At 44.0% G+C, this 22,912-nt stretch overlaps 1 protein-coding gene across 1 annotated transcript in view; it reads left to right on the top strand.

Annotated features, from left to right (window-relative positions):
* Nucleotides 1–22,912, top strand: part of NR6A1 (nuclear receptor subfamily 6 group A member 1) — a 95,898-nt gene that overhangs the window by 10,395 nt on the left and 62,591 nt on the right. The window contains exon 2 of the mRNA XM_075715962.1: nt 9,481–9,540. Within this exon, the coding sequence (XP_075572077.1) occupies nt 9,481–9,540 (60 nt within the window). The remainder of the gene's footprint in view (nt 1–9,480; nt 9,541–22,912) is intronic.

The raw sequence follows: 22,912 nt of genomic DNA, 5'->3' as shown, positions 1-22,912 counted from the left end.
GCCTTTTCATGGAAACCAGCAAAACATGAGCTCTTGTATTATTCTATAAAGTTAGATTAAACTAGAATTAAAACTTCAGATTGCTCTTCAGAGCAACAGTGGATACTAAATTCACTCCAAAATGATTTTCCCCTTGAGAAGAATGGGAGCTTCCTTCTTTAAAAATGCAGGTGTTTTTCCTGTATTTAAGGTAATTTTCTAGTACAAGTGGAGACAAATATCCACAAGTATCCAAATGTTAAGAATGATGTTTCTATCCTGAAGAATATTTTTTCTAGTTGTCAAACAGTTTCTGGTGTGTTTAAGATGCTTAGATGTGTGTTACCACAATTAAAAGCTAAAGAGATGTGGCATCCTGCAAAATGAGATTATAGCAGTAGACAGATGTGGCTGGAATGAGTCCCAAAGAGAAAGGGACGTGTTTCTGGAATTGCAAGCAGCAGGAGCTAATACGGTTTGCAAACAGAGTAGACAGTAGGCAGAGAAGTAGGTGGGGAGAAAGAATCGAATTTCCCTTGATTCTTGCCTGTATGTAATCCCCGTCCCTGGGAGGCCAAATGCTTAATGTAAGCTTTTCACTCCAACAAAACCCAAGCTACTGGTAGTGGTAGGGCTGAAAGGGAGGTACGCAATGAGTCTGGGAGGCTGTAGATCACTGAATTTCATGAGAGCAAGATCATAGAATCAGAATCACAGAGTCGTTTAGGTTGGAAAAGACCTTTCAGATCATCCAGTCCAACCATTAACCCAACATTACCAAGTCCACACTAAACCAATTAAGGGTAGACGAGACTAAACCATGTCCCAGAGTGCCACGTCTGCCCGTTTTTTGAGTGCTTCCAGGGTTGGTGATGCTTGAATCAATAATGGAAGCATTTTTAACAGGGTATAAAACTCTTCTATTCCATAGCAGGCATTATAGTCATGGCAAGCTGTGACTGCTGTCTGGGTCCAGGTAACTGTAAAGTTGCAGCGTACCAGCCACTCTGTTTTCAGGGGGAGGTTTAGGGCACGCGATGGCCCGACGGACGGCAGCTCGGATGAGCTGCAGTGCTCAGCGCTGTCTCGTACCTGCCACAAAGCAGAGTGCCTGCTCGTGCTGCAGCATCGGCCCCAGCCTGGGAGCGCCTGCCCCGGTCACTGAGCATCCCGCGGGTGCGGGAAGCTCTGGGTTGATCCCTCTACCTCTGAAGGACCGGTTGTTTACTGCAGTCGTCAGCATCAGCCACAAAATACTTTCGGGTTGCCCATAGGAAATGAAGACCTCGCAAAAATCAAAGAGCAACGACCACAGCTATGCCCACACTGACAAATTAAATGTTAAGCTCATTCATTGATTTGGTCCTCATGTGATGTGCAGCGAGAGCTACAGCTGTGGTGATTGATACAATACAGAATATAGCATATTTCTAAACCATGTCACTTCCATGTGCTGAACCGCAAGACTTGTAGGTTTAAATACAGAATGCCCACAGTAGCTTTGGTATGATAGTGAGCATATTTGCTGCAACCCGACCATCTCATGCCATCATTGAGCCTTATAGGAGTGCACTGTACCTAGGCAGTTGTAATTCTCTTTCCCTCTAGCGCTGTTCCCATGTTGATTCAGTGGTGGATTTGGATGATTCAGTCTTTCTGTGTACGTGTGGTAACAATGAGGAGACTTGTTTCCATGTGTAGTGCTTACACCTATCTTTCACATTCTAGGATTCTGTTGAGATCCTCTCACAGAGCAGGATTCATCCAGGAGTAAGTACTAGTCAGTCTTCCCATCTCCAGGCTAGCGCAGCGAGCCAAGTCCTAGCAGGCATTGGCAGCGTGCAGCTGAAGTCCCTTAGAGTTAGAAGCTGCAATACTATCTCGGCTAATTAAAATTTGAAGATAAATGCTGTTAAATTAATTAACCTTGAGGTGAGGGGGGGACAAAAGCTGTTTTCAGACTCATCACATGTCGGTGCTTCTCCAGGATCCCGGTTTGCCAGTGCCATTCATGCGCTAGCTGCTGAATTAAAGGGGCATGTTACCTGCCTTGTGAAAAGGTCCATGGCCAGTAGTGTTTCCCGCCTGATGCACTGGTTGGTGTCTAGAGCCACTCCCCTCTGGGAACACTGGGTAATTTGCAACGTGATTTCTGGCATATTCTCTATGTCATAATGTGCTGTTATTTATCAGTAGATGAGTATTAATGTGGGTTGATAGTAACTCTTAAAAAAACATCAGTGGCATCTCTACTCTTGTATAATACAGCTAATTCTATTTATTAATGTAGGTGATTCTAGGGGACTCAATAGGTGGATTTTCCTATAGTAGTATGCCTTGTGTTGGCCAACGCTTTATCAGTGATCAAAAAGTAAATAAAGAATTTCCACAGATTTACAGAATGATTATGCAGTTGATCTTTCAATATTGGAGTAGTCCTGGTAGGCAATATCCTATCTAACCAAAAGATGCCCCAGGTGTACAAGATGCAAAATGTCATGTCTAGGGACAAAGCCAGTGTGCCTGTGGGATGGGGCATTGCATGCTGAGAAGCATTGGCTGTGAAACAGGTAGAGGTAATTAGGAGTAAGTGCCTGTTGTTGCAATGGAGTAGCAAAAAGCACCAATGTGGTCCTTTGGAACTTGAACGTAGGTCTCTTATGTTTACTGCCTATCTAATGCTGACAGTGCTGCACTGGAATGCTGATACTGTAATGCTGCATAAAGCCCCGATGCTGATATCTTAAAATATTGGGAATTGCCCAAAAAGATTGAGGCAGCCTGATGGCCTTGGCTTATTCAGCTTATCAAAAAGATTGAGAGTTACACTGTTGAATTCCAGCTGCAGAGAGAATATTTTGGATAGTAAGAGGTTCCTAAAGGGAAGACCCAAAATAAATATTCAGACTGCAAACTGAAACTATGGATTCAAATTAAGAATGCAATTTCAACTGAATATCATTTTTACTATTGGTTATTACTTCATTTTGTAGGCTTTTTTGTCCTCAAGTCAGGATATAGTGCCTTTTAAAAACAGATGAGCCTTGTGATTAAGGGAAGCGCTGTATTCTGAAATCCTCATTTGGCTGTGATAATTGAATGTGAACACACACTGCTGTACTGATGATCTGCCTCAATGCTTAAAAAGCCTGGCTTCTTCAGGAATTGTTTAGTATTTCAGAACATGGGATTTTGGTTCTGAATGAAACGCTTTGAAAGTGAAAGGAAATGTCACCAAAAGATTGTAAAACACTTCAGTATTGATCTGTGGAGAAAGATTAACACGAATCTCAATTTACAGGCAGAGAAACTAGATGTTTTAGTAAGACGTGTTTCTAGGCTTGATTATTGTCGTTTCAGTCCCCTTTGAATGAATACCCGGTGCGCCTTGTGGAGCTCTTCCGATGGCTTGCGCTAAGTGACTGAATGTCACTTTTCATTTAGGACATGTCTGGAGGCTTTCTTCATCATAATTATTTTGCTAAAAAGCTTTGCTTCCTGCCTGTGTACTAAGTTTTCCCCTTCTGTAGCCTTAAAGTCTAAAATAAGATGCAAAATTTATATGAACCCCCTTTAGAGGACTGCGTTGGCTGGGAGCAGCCCTAATGCACCTTGCTGTTCCCACGCGGTGGCTCTGAGAGCGCTTCCATCTGCACCACCCCGTGCTGTGGAAGAAGAGCCTGCTGCATCTCCTGCTGAAGCAGCAGTGGTCAGCTCTCGAGGGGCACCGCGCTCCGTTTCGGAAAACGCAGAAGGCTGCTGGAACTCTAGTCCGTAACATATGTGGTAAAGCTGATATCGGAGCAACATGCATCTCCTTTCTACTTTGATTTTTTTTTGTGTGTGTGTGTCTCAGGAGGCATTTCAGGAATTCTGTGACTTTTGATGGCATGAATAAATCAGACACCATGCCAACAGAATTTTACTGGAATGTAAACAGGCATTTAAAATAACAATGTCTGTATAGTGTTTATTGAGTAATACCGTGCAGGTATAGCTCTTCAAGTACGTGGAACATTAAACTGCTGTGAATGTTTCCTTTTTAGTTATGTTGGTAAGCAGGAGCTGTGATTGCTTTCCATGTTAATGAAAATAATTCAAAATATTTATCATAAGGTTACCTTACTTCCCACTCCTCTTTCCAAACAGCATGTGTTTTCCGTGTTGAGGTGAGACAAGAAGCCCTACCCGATGTAGGGGAAAGGGGAGGAATGTCTCTGTATAGTAGAATTTAGCTGATAAGGGATAATGAATCACCTTTAACTCGGCTCTGCTGAGTAGCAGCCGATCTGGGGAACTGCAGGCTGGTCAGTCTCATCTCAGTCTCTGGGAAGAGTTGGGAGCAAATCCTCCTGAAAGATGTTTCCAGGCACTTAAAAGGGGACAGGGAGGTGTCACCTGAATTTGGAACATTCACCATGAGTTTACCAAGGGGAGATCATGCCTGACCAACCTCATTCCTTCTGCGATGAAATGGCTGGATCCCTGAATGAGGAGAAAGCAATTTGGTCATTAACTTTAACCTTAAGCAAGGCTATTGATGCAGTCTCCCATATCATCCTTGTAGCCAAACTGGGCTACAAGGCAAATGTAGGTGAAAAACTAACGGTGCTGTCTGGCTCAAAGGGTAGCAGTCAAGAGTTCAAAGACTAACCGGTAGCCAGTTATTCAGCGGTTGTCCTTGGGAGTCAATATTGGGGCCAATACTATTTAGCAATTTCATCAACCATCTGGATGATGGGATGGAGTACGCTCATCAGACTTGCAGATGACACCAGATTGATACTTCGGGGGGCACAGCTGCTATTCAGAAGGACCTCAGTAACCTGGAGGAAAGGGCTGATTGAAATGTCAAAGTTAAACGGAGACAAATGTCAAGCCCTGCATCTAGAATGTAATAACCCCATGCAACAGCACAGGCTCTGCAGAAAGGACCCGGGGTCTTGGTGAACCTCCTGGGTGTGAGTCGGTAGGGTGTGCTTGCGGTGACGACAGCTCATTGCATGCTGGCTGGCGCAAGCCAGCACGTTGAGGGAGGTGCTCATTCCCCTCTGGGACATGGCAGAGGCACATCTGGAATACCCTGTGTGGTTTTGGGCCTCCCAGCAGAAGATGGGTTGAACTGAAGTAAGCCCACTGGAAGGCTGCCGAGCTCGTTGGGGGCTGGACGGCATGACAAATGCGGACAGGCTGAGGGAATTGCATTTGTTTAGCTTGGAGAAGAGGAGGCTAAGTGGGGATTAACTGGCAGTCTTCCAGTTCTTTAAAAGGGCTATAGGAAAAAAATGGAGCCAGACTCTTCAAAGGTAAAAGGCAAAAGGCCAGTGCAGTGGTCATGAGTTGCAAAAAAGGAAATTCCTACCAGACATTTTGGGGAAGGGCATAAAAGCTTAGTGGAAGCGATGCGGCACTGGAGCAGGCATCCCGGGAGGCCATGGAGTCTCCGTCCTGGGAGACTTTCGGAGCTTGAGCGAACAGACCACTGACCAAGCTGATGCAACCTTGAAGCTAGGTCTGCTTCCAGTGCAAGGTTCAACTAGATGAGCTGCAGAGATGCCTTTCAACCTGAATTATTCAATGATAATGGAAGTGTAATTCTGCTGAAAGGTCTTAAGGATGGTGTACCATGTCTTACCTGAAGTTCGATGCTTCAGTTTCAGCTTTGGGAGGGAGAAGTCTATAATCCTATGTTACATTATCTGCATTTTTTCTAAGGTCAGAATTCCTGGTTTTAGCACACGTGTTTCAGAAAGTCTTTACTAAAATGTTGTCCAACTTACTGAGATTTTACTCTACAAATGTCCTTCTGTTTGCAACCCCACAAGCAGTGCTGCCTTTTTACCAGAGAGATCCATGTGTGTGATTGATCTTCAGGAGGCCAGCAGCTGGTCAGAAGCAGTGGAAGATGATGCAACTCGCTGAATCAGCATGTTCTCCTTACTCTGATCTTGGGTATCCCTGTGGTTGTTCAGGGTACCGTGTTTTACCTGCTGTTCTCTTCCTGCATGTAAGATGACAACCTCTGGGGAGAGGGTACCAAAACTCATGCACCAATATCTTCAAAGTCCAATGCTATGTCACAGGTTCAGGCTAAGTTCATTTCTAGGAGTAGCCCATATACCCCTTCAATTAGCATAAACAGGGACAAGGGCAGTCAAAGGTCAAGAGAAGTTCAAAATAGCATAACCTCTTTTTGCTAGAGTTCCCAAACGTTCCTAATCCTGCAAAGTTCTCCAAGCTGTCCTTGCCATCGTGTTTACTATACAGTTGTAAAAGTCAAGGAACAAGGCCTGGCTTGATACAAGGGAAGTTAGAAATCGAGCGGGTGAGAATAGGTAGCATTGTTGCTTAAAACAGGAGAAATAATTGATTTATGTTATGGTGGCCAATTAGGCTGTAAAGTGAGAAACTCTTAAAGAAACCCTGTGGCTTCAAGGGAGCTTTTTGCTCTGATTTCTGCTCAGCAAATAGGGGTACCCCAATAAAGGTCATCAGCTCCATGAGCTAAATTATTAATTCCTTTCATGCCACTCAGGGCTTGTAAACAGTATATAATACAAGAAAACAATTGGCACTGTTCACGTACTGGGCAGAGGAGAGGTCAGAGGGTAAATAGTTGTATTGGCAGCAGCTGTTCTTCATAGCTGAGCAGACTTTTGTCCTTTTCATCTTTTAGAGCAAACCAGTTTCCAAAATCTTAGCTGGCTGTTAATCCATATCTCCTCTCTCAGCTGAATTGTTTTGAGGAGTTTAATGTGTCGCATATAATTACGAAAATGAAAAGGGCTGGAGGGGGAGGGTGAGGGGTATGGGTAAGAGAACAAAACCAGCATTGCCATGTTTCATAAAGAGCCGTTTGAATTTTTTTAATATTAATTTACATGGATGAGGGAAATTTTTAAAATCCACTGATTCAAGGCAAGCTGTAAGATAAGTACTTGCACTTTTCTATACTTCATTAAAAAATTTTTTTTGAAGTACGATTTTGAGATTAATAGGTTATAAGTACCCCTCTGCCAGTAGCACAAGAACAGCCGTGTTGAGGTGTTCCTACTCTTCCGATATCGTAGACTTGCCGTGTTCCACGTTCACGTGGTCTGCGGGCGCTGGGCCAGCTGCTGGGTGCGGCGGCGCGTGGTTTACAGCAGCACGTGACGGGACATTGAGGCAATCCCAGGAACTTCAAACTTGAACAACCAGACAGCCGTGACCGCAGCGTTAGCCTTGGTGAACGTGTTAGAAATAGTAAATTAAAATACGTAATTTCAAGCGTGAACTGAAATTATCCTTTCCAAGTATAGCTAGTAAATATTGTTACACTTCTGTTTGTAACCTTTAACACGGCATTACAGCGAACAATCTAAAATTACGGGATGTGAAAAACTTGCCCTGGATCTCCCTAAATGCTTACCACTCGGAAATTTCTCTTCAGAAGGCACATGCGTTATTTGGTTGCTTTCCGAATGATACTTGATAAACTATTCCAGATGTTTGCAGGTGGAGCTTACTCCCCTAAGTGACTGCTACTCACACAATCGCTTCTCAAGTGGTCCAGACTGCTGCTGGCCGCTCGGAGCCTGCTCCTTGCCATCTGGCTGGCTTGTAGGGCAGTTGACCTCTCTTTGCCAGAGAGCAGCAGGTAACCTTTAAATGACCATCTGCTAATCTGTTACTTCAACCTTTCTGAAAGCCGAGTTGTGCTCGATACTGGTATTTACGCAGGCAAAAGCTTACCACTCTCGGAAGAATAAAAGTAACTTTAATGCTGCACTTAACTTTTCAGGTTATTTTGGCTATATGTGAAAGCATATGTGGCTTTACATAGGAAAAAAATACAATACTCTTTCCAGGTACTTGAAATTGCTATAGTGCATATGAAGAATCTTTTTTACTTATAAAAACGTACATAGTGTATGACCTGCTAGCTCTTTCCAAGGGTTAGCAGTTTTCACATTAGGGAGATTATAGTCACAAGGTGGAAAACTGGCAGGTACAAATTAACTGTTTTCTGTAAGCAGATCAGAGACCTGAAAAAGGTCCTCCCGAGCGTGTCAGAAATGCTGCAGGCCAGCGCGTCGCATGCAGCTTTCTGAGCGTTGCTGCGAGAACTGCAAGGAAGAGCCGAGTGAGATTATAAATGTTTAGATGTTCTGGGCAGTAAATGTCTTGATAATTGAATGCAGAATAGGATACGAATAACCCAGGGCGTTTCTGAATAAAACTGTCATTGTGTTTGTCACTGGTATTTCGCGTGTTAAACTAAAGCTGCTCACTTTGGGTAGCAACACAGAGCAGGCTCCTAAGCGAAGCGCTCGCTAGGTGCGGCAGGAAAGCGTGGCCGGAGGATTGAGTTAACACAAGCGCGGTGCTGTGTCTGCTCTGCGCCTTCTGCAAAAATGGTCTGCTAAAGTGTTTACATTTGTTTGTGGTTTGCCTAATTAGAGCAGAACTTTGCACTTTCCAGTGTAAACAGTGGTCTTGAGGGAACTGCCTGCTGCCGAATAAATTGGAATTGTAAGAATGTGAAACGCAGGATTTGGAGCAGCGGCAAACCCTGGCTGTGGGCTGCAGTTGTGTTTCTGGGACTGTGTTCTGTGGTTAGGAATGTAAACTCGTAGTATGCATTTATTGGGTCTTAAAGCTAAACGAGAATTATGTAATATATAATTATGTGGTATCTACTAGCATCAAAATGATGGAGATGGAGACTGATTTGTTTGACTTTGGCATTTGTGGTGATGTGCTAAGAGCGAATGTGGCTCTGAGAGAGAGACAGCCCCAAAGAATGCATCTTTGTTTTACCTAATCTTAGGTTAAAACTGACCCTGTAACTGGAAGATGGTTCTTTCCCGGTTTGGGTCCCAGAAGGGTGGACCCTTCCCAAAATGCAGAGGGCATCTGGCATTTGGTTCGGATCATGCTCTGACTTTGGGGTTTGCCATTGGCAAAACACAGGAGGGTAGTTCTCGTCCTTCTTTCAGCTGTTAGAAAATAAAGCTTTTGGAGTGGCTCGTGTTTAAAGACGCTTGTTTCTGACGCTGCTCCAGATCAAATGCCAGCATTTTGCATGCCTTTGGAAGGGGATCTCTTCCGATCAGGAATCTTTTGAAGGTGCACTGGGCACAGATGAGAGATCATCCTGCCCTTTCATCCCCCAGTAATGCTCTGCTTACAAGTTGATACTGTATACAGCTTAAAGCTGATATAATTAAGAATTTCTTTGTGCTGGAAATTGTTCTGAATTGATCTCAAACCATCACAAGTTACAGATTACCAATATGACTGCTCGGAAAAGTAAAGCTGCAGATAATGTGTATGAGATACAAATATCTTAAAAGAGGGAAGGATGACACTGTTAAAAAATTAACTGCTTCTCAAAGCAGCTTCCTCAGGTGATCAAAGATACGCATATTCAATTTACATGTAAATGAAAGTTTTCAAAATTAAAGACTTCTTGGTACCATGCACATCACAACTTTCTCATTTTCACTTTCCCATTAGCTACAGATGTGGAGCAGATGAGTTCCTCCTCTCCTGTCCTTCCTATGAACTCCATGGGCAGTAAGTACCCCTTTTCTTGCCACGTGTGACGAGGTGGAATTTCTCATTCCGAGATAATCCAAAGACAGGAATTCGTACTTCACGGTAGAGACTTTGAGAAGTTTTAGAGCTAATGCTTACTCATGGAGGTGGGGATTCCCCTGCCTGATAGTCGATCAGATCTTTCTCACAAGAGTAGCACAGACCAGGTCTGTACATCCCTATTTACGCCAGCAGAATGCAGGTTGTGTAAGGTCCTTTGCCACCTTCTGAGATGTATCAGTGAAAGCTGTGAAGTATGTGCCGGTATGTTATGTGATAAGTGCCTGAGGTGCTGGTAAATTACGCTGACGTAAAAATATCTATCTTAAAGTGTTTTGGTACTATACTTGGAAATCTATAGTCTGGAATTTCTCATGAAATGGAAAGCAGATGGTGAAACCCTCTTCAATTTCACTAATTCTGGGCCTCTAACTTTTTGAGACTTTGAAAATCTGAGCTGCTGGGCACCTCAAATAGCATGAATTCAGAATTCTTCCGTCATACTCCATCTAGTGGTATTTGCCGCGTCCGTGCCGGACGCATTCTGTCGGCTGTAACCCACTAGATGGCAACAAGCCCTCGTCAGCCTGGCGGAAATTACATGCATAAATTCAAAACAATTGTGCTCATAATAGAGGGATGAGCTCTGCACAAATTTTTCACTTTAAGCAACTTCTCATGTCATTTTTTTGGAAACTCTCTGGATTTTTTTCCAATGTGGCAGACTACGAAATGACATCTTATTTTGAAAATAATGCTCAGATGCTCAGAACTGCTAAAAGCCTTCCAGAGTCAGGACGCTGTCCTTTCCACATATGTTGTGGTGCTGATGGACTTGCATGTGCTTTTGTTGGAGAACTCTGAAGCTTTGGAGCTTTGCAGAACTGTGGCTCCTCTACAATGGGAATATATGGTTCCTCTTTATAATGAGAACAGTCGTGTGGAATGAATGCGTAAGAGGCACAGAGTTGCAAATGTGTGTAGTTATTTGTGTGTTGATTAATAAAGCACACTTTCATAGGCATCTAGCTAGGTGTTCATGTAGGTGATCGCTTCTATAGAGAAAGAGATAATTTCACATGCATATACAGAATAATTTGCCATTTAAACACATGTATAGTTTATGAAGATACATTGGATAGTATTCTGTTGAAACTTCGTATGCTGGCATAGCTCAGATTTACTGCATTCAGGCCTCTCGTGCATTAAAAGGTAGTAGAAACTAAATTTTCCACAGTATTCTCACATCATAATGTATCTGCCAAGTACTAAAAGCAAGGCTGTCTAACGTGCACTGAATGACCCTCTCTTTTTCCCTTAAATAATTGTATATTATTGCTAGTCTGAATTTGTCTAGCCACAGCTTTCATGTCTGTTATCTTTTGCTAAACTGAAAAATGCTTGTCAAACTTCTGTTCCCTATGAAGATATTTATATAAACTTTTGATAAACTAAATAAACTGAGCTCCTGGAGTTCTTTTGATGTCTTCCTGTCTTTTGATCAACCCTTCGGTGCTGGTGGGCAGGCGGAGCCGCAGCAGCCAGGGCACGGGCACGCCGGTGGGCTGCCGGGGGGACAGACGGGCAGCAATGTCCCTAAAGTGCTGCAGCGAGCTCAGCCGTCGCTGGCCTGCCACAGCCTCTGGGTGTTGATAGATGAGCCCTGGCAACTCCTGCCGGGACAGTTCTCGGAACTCTCCGGCCACAGCTCTCCAACTTCTGTAGCAGCGGCAGCACTGAGTGTGCCGGTGCTCAGCGTCATCCCGATGCGGTCGGCCTGGCTCACGTCCGGGGCAGGCGGTTCGGCGGGCTGGCCGTCTCTGATAGGGAGCAAACAGTTGGTGCCAGAAACATCTCAAACTTCCCAAGCATGGATTTTGAAAAATTATGAACATGTCTGCTGACCTGTCTTCCCCTAGGAAGTTTTTTTCCCCCTTGCTGTCTCATTACCAAACATGATTAAAGCAAAAAGACCTTGAGGATTTTCACAGCAGACTAGAAAACTGAATTCTTAGGCTTATTTGTGCATCCAGAGCATTTGAGATCTGTGGAGTGTCTGCTTAAGCCTTTTGCTTGTCATGCATTAGCAAACAGGGCGATGGCCCCTTTACTGTAGTTTTCCCTGTTCGTCTGAAATATCTTATTCGGAGTAATTGCAGTGAATGATTTTCACATTTCCTTGCAGTAAAGATGAACGCCTCTGTCAGGACTTCTGTATTTTCTTTTGTGTTTTCATACAGGTGTATGTGTGGAAAACCAGTAGGCTGAAATGTCTGTTTAAAATAATACACAAGTGCTTTCTTGTACATCATGTAAGGTGCCACTGGAAAAAATCCAAATTGCGCACTCTCACTTTTGAATGAGTCTTCCAAACACGCTGACAAATTTGAAATTTCAAAAGCAAAAATGGCAAACTGCATCAAAAATGAGTCATTTGTCTAGTTTTCATAATGTTTAAGCGACTTGTCAGGCACGCTTTCAGGCTGTTGACTTTTATATTGCTGTAGTGAATTCTCTGTATCAAACTACCACGCTTACCACGGGTTTTGGTGGAAATGCTCGCGATGGGTGACAGAACAGAGCCCTTCACTGTCAGGCTGGGGGAGAGGGGAGATTTTTTTTTTCTAAAGCCCCAGTTTTGCAAAGAGTTCAGTCTGTGTAGTTTGTAACTGTTGAACTCAGTGAAGCTGTTCCTGTGTAAAACTGAACAAGTTTAAGTCTTTTAGCAAAACGAGCAAACAGGGATTTATTTTGAATATTCACCTAATTGGAGTTTAAAAGTTGTTAGTCAGTTGTTCAGACTTGAGCTGTACAGCAAGCTTAGGGAGACAGTTATTGTGCGATATCAGCGTAGCATGTCTGAACAGGCTGCTTTAAAAAAATTCCATAAGCAACTGGATGAGGAAATAAGGCGTAAGAGAAGTGCTTGGACCCTTTTGCACAGCAAATTGAGTGCGATACCTCTGCTGAGCAGAACAGCATCCGCTTTCCCTGTGCCTTTACTGCACGGGGGTCTGCGGCTGCTGCACCGGGACAGTGGCACTCCCGGGCACAGGTATGTGTCCTGTAAATCATTAAAAAAAAAATTGGGAGGACGGCGCAAGGCAGTATTGGTTGCAGATGTGCCTGATCCTCCCTGGGCACCCACGGAGCGGGAGGGTCCCCGCCTGCCCTGGGCAGTCAGCTCCAGCGCCGTCACCAGACCTCCTCCTGCACAAAGCTTTTCTGAATCTTTTCCGCCGTAATTGAAGCTTGCCCTGCCCACCACAGCAGGGACGAGTGCTCTCTGCAGCAGCATCTTAAATCATGCAAGAGTTTCTGCTTTGCCCCCTTCCCATTCCTATCCCTGTCACTCCGAAACCATGCAACTTCAGTCCTTTGTCACCTCTCACGGATCGCTTCGTAGGGCCCAGTGTTGCTCCATCGCCTGTCTCGTGCAGGATGAAGTTTTATTTCCTATAACCAGGTGAAGCTCATATGTAGGTTTACACTTTACTGATAGTGAAGGTAGAGATTTACTAAAGGACCATAAAGAGTAAAGTGTCACTTTTATTAAAACTGAGTTAGTTAATCAGCTGTTCTGTCTCCCTTATGCCCCTCTCAAAATCCCCATCCAGTTCTTATGAGTGCTAAAAGCATGATGGAACTCTTGTTTAACCTGGGTTAGGTAAGATCACTGCAAGATATCTAAATAACTTCTAACTGAAATATGTTTTAATCGATATTTAAAATAGTAGTAGCACAGTAGGGCTCAGTGCCCTCCAGTACGCATAGCTGGCTGGAACTAACAGCCTTCCCTGGACTCGACTCCACTGTGAAGCATCCTGCTTCTTGATAACTACCCTGGGGCTCCCTGCAACTTCTCCTGGACTGGTGAAGCAGCTCGGTCACCTGCCCGTTGCCCAGAGCGCGGGGAGATCCCAAGCCCTGAAGGAGAGGAGGGAAGCAGGGTGGGACAGGGAAGGGTTTCTAGGGAGAAGGACCCAGGACCACATCACGCTGCAGAGTCCAGCATGGTGTAAAGCCCTTAGGAGCATCTGTGATGAGAACAAGGTGGCTTGGGAATGGAGACTTTGGGAATCTGGGCGGAGAGGGACAGAAGGAAGAGGCTGTTGTTTTCACCCACCGTCCTCCCTTCCCAGGCCGGGAAGGTTCCTGTTCAGTAGGAATGGGACAGCTTTGCTGTGTTACGGTGAGAGCGCTGGGAAGGATTATAACGATGCTGTCCTTGGAGGTGGCTCTATTGCTATTGCTTACATAGAATCATGCTGTAAAACAAAGAATGAACTTGGGTGGCTGAAACATGAACGGTGAAATGTGGCTAGGGCTAACACCTGATGAACGTCTGTCAGTACAGAAGTGCGTCCTCTCTTTGCATTTCTTCTGGTATTTTTCTGATACAGATGGGCATGTCTTGGCTTTAATTTCAGGAAGAAGAGCTGCTGTAGTAGCAGCTCACTGTCATCTTTCAGCTTCTGAAGGTGAAGGCTGAAAATACTGGGATGGAGATCACCTGGCTGGAGGGGCCAGTAGAGCACAACCTCTGACAGGAGTTTGGTTTGTAGGCACGGAGGAACTGTTCCGGCGTGTCGCCTTTGCAGATCCCTTCTGCTGTGTGGCTAGAGGCTGGTCTTCAGGGTTAAGAAGAAGAAAGGTGTCAGAAAAGTTACTGAGAGCCAACACCACAGCTTTACAGCACAAATGACGGTTTAACTTGAATTTTAGTTAGAGCACTGATACAAATTGATCCCCTGGAAAACCTGCTTAATGATTGTTAAAACATTCCTCACTTGTAGTCTGCTAGTTGTCTTGTGTGCATCTGGGTCTTTTTTTGGAGAATTTTTTTTTTTAACATATGAAGTTACACATCACGTTCGAATTTGTACTATACATGAAAAGAATATTTGAAGTTACTGATGAAAGCCAATAACCTATTCATATTCTTCCATAAATTTGCTTTGCACAAGTAAGATTTTCTTTTAAAAAAAAATACAGCAAAAATATACCTGGTACAAGGTACTATTTTAACGTGCTTTAGCAAGCAGTACAGACTTGTACAGAAATGCACCTGACAGCTGTTGGTCAGGTTTCCATATTTAAAAAGAAAGCTTTTTGTATTCTTTATAAAGTATTCAGCATGCAAGCACCTTCTCTTGAAGCTGATAAATGACGGGGAGGACTAACTCAGTCTGTGCTAAGGATGGACTGAGATGGTATTTTCCTGGATTTAGAACACCGCCTCAGCAGACAAACGGACTTTGTAGAGTCGCGAGGGTCCAGGGCACTGCACAAGTCTCGGGGGGGTGAGGGGGCAGGATCTTTCTTGCACTGCTGCAGAAGCTCTTAAGGGTATCGAATTGAAGAGGAGCCTGTCCTCACAAAACAAGGTGCCTGGAATGCCTCGTACAATTAGTATGCCTCAAAAAAAGCTGTGTTTGTGCCCTGTTATAATGTCTGCTTTTCTACAAGGAATACTTATTTTATCTAGAATTTACTGCTCTGTGAGATGTTAATCTTCACGGTGGCTGTCGGGTGGTAAAGGGCACCCATGCTCATGAAGAAGCTGGATGACACATGCTGAACTTCTTCTGTGAAGAGTCATGGTCCCGCCCTACGCAGTTATTGATAGGCAGAACTTGAATACAAAGCTGCTTCCGCAAAAATCCTAAGTCACTTTTCTTGCCGGAAAGACGCCCCAAGCTGTATGACTGCGCAGTCTCTGAGCTAGCTGGTCCGCAGTTTGCATTCATTGATCAGTGAGTTGATAGAAATGAAAACCCACCGACAGCAATGAATGTTGATTGCAGCCATTAGATGCTAAAGATGTGCAGCGCTGTTCCGTCGGACCGCTCCGCTGTTACTGCGTTTGCACGCGGAATAGTCAGCATTGCAGTCGTCTTGACCGCAGGACGTACAACTATTTCAGGGCTTCTTAAAATCTTGGTGACTTCAGGAAAGTAGACTTGCACAGGGAGAGTAGTAGAAAAACATTCTCCAATTTAGAAACTACATTAAAAATATGATCTAAATTGCCTTTTTTGGGTAAAGCTGATTTGTTTTGCTTGGTTATTCCACTTACACTACAGATTCTTGCAGCCAGGAATATCTGTTTCGTAGTTTATATGCTTCTTGACTCTGTGTACCCTAAGGGCTTGAAAACTGCACATTCACTGAACCTTCCCTATTCTTGCATTTGAATTATCTTCCAAAAATTCTCAAGAAGCATGTTGTCCTCTACCTCAGTGAGGGCTGGGCCTCGTCCCAGAAGTATTTGCATTACACCAGTATGAGAGACATCCTGCTTAAAAGCATTTGTCGTGTCCTCTTTGAGTCTACTTCTTGGCTATCAAAAGAACTTCTATGGCACCATCATCTTTCCCGAGATATCCACTGCTCTTGGCAAGTGGTTTATTGCTCCGGGCAACCATTTCCAATAGTGAAGTTCGGCATGGTTCAAGATTTTTAGACCTTCTTTATGGTAGGAAAGCTCTCATGGTATATGAACTGTCAGCTGAACCACCTTCTGCTGGCAGGTGTTTTGAGAAAGGCCTGTTTTGATATTTTAATTCCACTAGGTCATGTGATAATGAGCATACAAAGGTACGAAGTGCACTTGCAGGGAACAGCCTTAACTTTCAAGAGCCTGTGCTTTCTCTTGGTCCCGAGACAGGTGTCTATTTTGTTAAGTGCTGCCCATCTGTGACTGTACAGAGGAGTAAAATTATACATGTCACAGGATCTCTTCTTCTGGAGCAGCCCAAGACAACACTCCCTGGCACGTGCTTTGAGTCTTTTCTTCTTTTATGGGTTCTGCAGTCCGTGTGGGGGACAAACTGCCTGCACCCTTGTGAAGGCACGCGCTATTAAAGCCTGCTGCACGCAGTCCTACATCTCATCACCCGGACGGGATAGAAAGGGTACCATGCAGACGCTGCCGAGCCGCCTGTGCATCTGCCTTTCTGTTCCTCTGAAAGGAAATTACTACTCTCCCCTTAACTGGTTTAGTGTGGACTTGGTAGTGTAGGTTAATGGTTGGACTGGATGATCTGAAAGGTCTTTTCCAACCTAAACGATTCTGTGATTCTGTGAAGGACGTTTTCTTGCTTGCCTAGCTGTAAAGCGACAGCGTGAGTCGCAGGAGCAGCTGGACCTTGCTGGGAGGGATCCGGTCTTCGGCCAGCGTTCCCAGTGAGCAGCTGCTGAAATCGAGCGCAGGTTCCTGCGAGCAAATGAACTGACATTCCGAAGCTTTTTCCAGCGAAGCTCAAGTTGCCAGCCCAAATGGAAAGGAGGTTTCCCTCCTGATCTGGCCTGTATTCTGCTATTTTGAACATATACCGTGCTCAGATTTGTTTCCAAGTATACCATATGGTGTGGATACGTTACTGCTTTTGTGCTGCCCATACGAAACCTTCCATGACTCTCAGATACTTTGTTTTGCAGAAATTCTGCTCTAGTATAAAGTTTTAATTTATTTTTTTTAAAGCGAAAACAAACACTTCTTATACACCAATTCATTTTTGGAGAAAGTAGAAGAACTGGAAAAACTCAACCTCTGTAGCTCTTAATATAATCTGTAAATCATGACCTGTTAATGGCAACCATATGTGAAAAACTATGAAAGTTCAAGCTTTCCGTTTAACAGAGGGTTTGTGATAAACCTCAAGGTACAGTCAACGGTCGATGGTTTTTTCTAGTTCTCAAACTCACCGACAGCGTTGAATGTTCACTGAAGCTATCCAAAGATGGCTGTATACATGCACTGTACATATTTTCCATGCATATGTTTTCCATAGACTAGCAGTGGAAACACTGCTGAGGACTGCACATTCTTTATTGTAAAGTCTTAAACTGCAAGTATTTTAATTATGAAATGGAACCATGAGGACTAATGAATTGCAGAAGTGTAACACTACAGTTACGGATGCTAAGTTGACTTAGTGTTTCTTGAAAGAGCTTTGGCTATATCTGAATTGCAGTTGTGAAAGTGCCTTTCCTCCTGTGGATATGCATATTCTAAATAGCTACGCTAAGGGTGTTTGTAATGTTTCAGATTTCTTTATAAAGTTCACTTTAAAAAAATAAAGCAGCGGGAGGACACCCATAACTGTAAACCAACAAAAGAGAGAACAGGGGAAAATCTATTTCTTACTGGAGTACACAATGTCTGCTCGTATTTCTACAGCTCCTATCCCCTCTCTTCTTGACCGCGGGTTTTTAACGGCTTTATCTGTGCCACTGCTTTAAGGCATGCAGATTCTCAGCGACTGCTTGCTGGAATCAAGGTGACCATTCAATAGCAGGAACACCTGGCTGGGCAGAGCAGCTGGAGAGCGGGATGGGGACTGGTCACGATGCTTCTTCAGTCGCTTGATTGCAACTGAATCAACCTGACCCTAGCATGTTTTTTGTATTGGCTGTAGCTGGGATGATGCTCCCAACCCATGTGTCGGGTAGGCAGGCAGCACAAAATATGCTTCGCCCGCTCGTTTCTTCCCTCTGCTCCCTCACTTGTCTGATGCTCTGAGCTACTGAGATGTTGCGTCCCTACATGCCGCAAGAAACGCGGAGGTAAACCTTCTGGAGTTGTGTGTGGCAGCTGAAAGCATGAAAGGGCATCACTGAACCACCGGCGAGTTCGTACGCCGTGGGCAAGTTTACAGAGGCGTTTAATGCGGGACTCTGCGCAGTCAGATTCCTCCGTTCCCTGTAGTGGAGGTCGAGCAGCCTGGCGTTCGGGGCGTGGGAAATCCTGCCCAAGGAGAATTGCTGCACGAGAAGTCCTTCTGACCCTCAGAGCCTTCTTAATATGATCTAGAACATTACTGGAGCAGTTTAACTGCAAGTTTTAAACTGAATATGCAAATGTCTGCCTAAGAATGTCTGGTTAGAATAAATGAATTGCTTTATCTTTCCCCTGAAAAGTGGGAAAAGGGATTTATTCTCTTTAAATCTCTGCATTGCATCTAATTATCTTCACTTTTTCCACCTGCCTTGCATGGTTTGAGAGAGGAATTACGTGCAGCTTGTTTGTTAAAAATGAAATCTGCTGCTGTATCTGAAATAACTTTGCTGTGAGTGAAGTGGAGCCTACAGAGTTAGTGGGAATAATCTATCGCTTTAAAATTCCGGAGACTTGCTTTTAATTCAGAGTATTTTCTCCTGTCGTAGGGACTGTTAAGTGTCTCTCTGAATATCCCGAGCTGATATGTGCAACTTAACAATAAGTGTATTGTCTAATAAAGTACCTGAAACAATCTACTACATTGAGTAAGCTGTTTGAAAGATGAGCTTGCTCCCAGAATACAGTTTGTAGTCTGCACTTAAACGGACTGATTTTAATGGCATCATTAAACATTAACTGATAGGGAAAATCAAAAGAATTCTCTGAAAATTAGTCTCACCTTTTTCTTGCCATCTTTTCGGAGTAGGAGCTGGTGGAAAGAACAAAGAAAATCTGAATTAGTAACAAGCAATGCTCAGCCTCGAGCGTTAAGCCTCATGAGCGTCCCAGAGAGAAGGGTGACTACATGTGGTAGGTATAACATAAATCAAGGAAACGAAGTTTAAGTCAAGCATGGAATTTTGGTTTTAACAAACCAAAACAGTGTGTTTAAATATAAACTACATTGTGAGAGAGGCTTTTTCCTTCAGTTCACTACTTCTTCCTTCTTTTGTACCTCTGCTGACCTACTGGTGACTTCCATCTTCTCATTTCACAATTTGAGAGCTTGAATTTCTTCTGAATGTTAAAAACAAACTGTACATGTTATTTCTGTATCCTGGCTGCACACTCCTTCCCTCTTGCAAAGTTCAAAGCTCTCTGTCAGCTAGATTTCTGGACAGATTCCGAGATGATAAAATAATTCTCTGGAAGCAATGTAACTGGGCAATACATGCAAGGCTTGGGACAGACAAAGATGAAATCTTTACAACCGTTCTGTTGTTGGAAGTTTTACCCCCAGAACTGCGTACAAAAAAATCCATGTTCTCTTTTCACTCTCCAAGTCCTTTCTCTCTCCCGGGGGGGAGGGGGGGTGTATACACATACATACATATGTGTATCTCTATATAGTGTAAGGAAACTTGGAGAGGATTACCCCGTTACAGCAAGAGCCACCTGAAAACTACAGTAGTGAGTGCTACCAGCACGGAGAAAGGAGTTCTCTTCCGCGCAGTCCTAGCACTTTCTCTTCTTATTGTTGCTCAAGTGATTGCCCGTGTCATAGCGCAAAACAGGCCATGTCATTTTTCACCTATTTTCTTCCCCGTTTTGCTTCCCCATTGAAGTGTCTTTATGCTTAATGGAAGCCTTGACAGTGGGGAGCAAAGCCCAGCTTTGAGCTGGGCGGGCAGAGGGCAGTCAGGAAAGCCTGTACTCGGTGACTGTTGCCTGCGCCTACTCTACGGGAACTCTTGTTCATTTTTTTGCACTAGCATGGCGGAACCGCTAAGATGCTGTTGAGGTTGTGTTCTGTGGCCTGCTTAATTTGGTCTGACGCACCCCAAAATCCGCACTGAGTCTTAACATACCTTCCTCTCGGACCTCTTTTGCTTAGGAAGCACTGAAACCAGCCCATAGTTGGCAGTTGCCACCTCCATTGTTATTGCTTAATTATTATTTTCCGTCGTGGAAAAAGCATGAAGCGGAGCCGACACCTTCCCTAGATGCTAAAGGCCGTCAGCCATGGGACAGGGGTCTCTGAAAGCCCGGCTCCGTTAGCTCTGTACGCGGAGCGCCTTATAAACTGGAATCCCTGTGAGGTTCATCAGTGTAATGACGTCAATCGGGGAGGTAGCGCGTTGCTGAAGTAGAACTTTACAATGAAAATATTGTGGATTCAGAGCACACGGGGTTTTCTTTCAACTTATGGTGGAGAGAATGGGTTTCTGTACGAGGAAAATGGTTTCCTCAAAATACGCATACAAACCCTGAAACAGAGAGGTTAACCTGTTAATTGTCTGAAGTATGGCGGCAGGATTTAGTTAATTTTGTGGATGTTTCTCGTTCTCTGTGTATTTATGGTGCCTGAACAATTCTTACACCCTAATTCATTCATTCTATTAGTTCCTCACAATAAGGCTTTTATTTATAGCAGGGCAGGAATCCTAACGGCACTGCCCTAAAGTGTCAGTAAATAAATTTAACATATGCATCTGGTAGTAAACCAGCTATGCTTTTCCCTTCCACCCCCCGTGCTGTAGCTGTGACCCTTACGAGGGAGGTGTGCAACCCCAGCGTATGGAAATCGGGGCCGAGATCGTGCTCCGCACACGACGCAGCGCGTTAGTGCCTGCCTTGGAGCATCCATGGGAATGCTGTGTGCGCGCACGTTTACTTTGTCGCGTAACAAGCTTTAATTGTACTACAGAAATGTGTTTTCTTTGTAAATGTAAATGACCTCAGCAGTGCAAGCATGCAAATACACCTTGATGAGACAACAGGGAGACGAGAAGATGTAATCGCTGGCAGTATTTTTAGTTATTGCTGTTCTTTCGTTGCAATTTCGGTGAGGGTCTAAGTAGCAATGCCGTGGCCAAACGCTTCAGATTCAGCAGTCTTCTACAATTAGCACTGGAGATTTCTTTTTTTAACTGTCCAAAAGCTCCTTGGACTACTACTTGGCAAGCCTTGGGACTATGTGAAATCAGGGGACAAAGTTCCCAGTCGGTTCCATTTGCCCTTTTAGAACATAGTGCTGTGTCGGTGATCCCAGAGAAAATAAATGCAGAGCTCTTCTGGGACCTGAGAGAAATGCAGTTAATACCAGTTTCCAGTGATTTACGGAGGACTTATCAAGTTATTTTGATCTCGTTTTGAGTTGACAAGCTTGCTTGCGGATGCGGCGTACCCTAGACTTTTGTAAGGTGCTTGACTTAATACCGTACGACAACTTAAACTGGTATGATACAAATTTGCTGTGGCAAATGTTAAAAGGATTAAAAAATGATGAACGGGTAGGCCTCAATGCAATTCCGAGTGGGAACTTGATCAAGTTGGTGCAGCCCTGGAGTGACCGTTTGCCATGTCCTACAACACTGCTGTTACTGGCCTGGGAAAAATGTAGTATCAGATGTTAGCAGGTCTGGGGTTTTTTAGACAGAAAAGCGAACGACGGAGTTTAACACAAATCTGGCTCTCTAGATAAATCAAGCGTGAATGAATGCTTCGGTATAGTCAAATGCGAAGTTACAAGTTTGGGAACAAGGAATATAGACCATGTGTGAACATAAAGGCCTCCACTGTACGAAGCGGTACTTGCTATGGTAGATAATTAACTGCATGTGTGTGCACCATTTGACTTTTACTACTGTGCAAATAATGAAATATTGAACAGGAATCGAGGCTGTTGCATATGCGTTTAGTTCTGCAACTGCTGAAATGATACGTTTGTCCGCTTCTGGTACAGGCTGCCCTAAAGAGATCACTGAGCCGAACAGGCTTCTGAAAAGATGAGCAGAGAGCAATTAAATAATCAGACAGACTGTCGCCAGTAAAATAAAGTTCTCTGAAGTAAAGCAGCGAAGGTTAGGGAGTTTTGTCCTGCCTGTTAATATCTTTACCTGCACAAACGAGCCACTTGGAGCACAGCAACACTGCCTTGGGCTGGGTAATGGGTCTGGTTTCGCAGGGGAAAGCAGAACCTGGAAGCTGGCTGTTAGCAGGGAAACGCGGTTTGACTTGCTCTTCAGAAACTTGGTGTGTGAACTTCTGCTTCAAGAGTGGAAAGCTTTTTTTTGAACTACAGGGAGGTGATTTTGCAACAAAACAAAGTCTTTTATATTATATATTCCTTGTTCTTGGAAAACATTGGACTAAGTCTCAGCAAGCGTTTTTAGCAGAAAAATAAAATTATTTTGGTTTTGACTCTTTTTGCCAAACGTGGCAATATGTTAAAATAAGGCATTTACGAATGAGCTAGTCTGTATCTTCCTGCAGTCTGACATCCCAGGTTGAGCAATCAGATGCCCTCTTAATTTTTTTAAGCACTTTACTGACCTCTCTCCAAGCCAATGAAACAGTGAAATAGTTGTGTTTTTTTAAACAAAACTTGTTTTACCTTTCCAGAACAAACACACAAGCTCTCAGAACCAAACCCTCCATCTCCCGTTCCCCTCTAAAGGAATATTTGTCCAATTTGCTTGCAGTGAGAAGGGCGGCTGGGGCTGGAAGACATTGCCATGGTCAGAAGCTTCCTTGCTGACCTACTTCCACAGCACCGATCATGCTGGATTAGACTCCAGCTCGCTATCCTGTCTCCAAAGTGGGTTTTGTGTAAGGTGAAGGGATCAGACGCGCAATGTCGCAAGACCCGCCTGCCTCTTCACCTGATTTTCCAAAGGCCTGAGT

Source organism: Pelecanus crispus, chromosome 9, assembly GCF_030463565.1.
Source record: "Pelecanus crispus isolate bPelCri1 chromosome 9, bPelCri1.pri, whole genome shotgun sequence".
Taxonomy (NCBI): Eukaryota; Metazoa; Chordata; class Aves; order Pelecaniformes; family Pelecanidae; genus Pelecanus; species Pelecanus crispus.
This window is presented reverse-complemented; position numbering and strand designations above follow the sequence as displayed.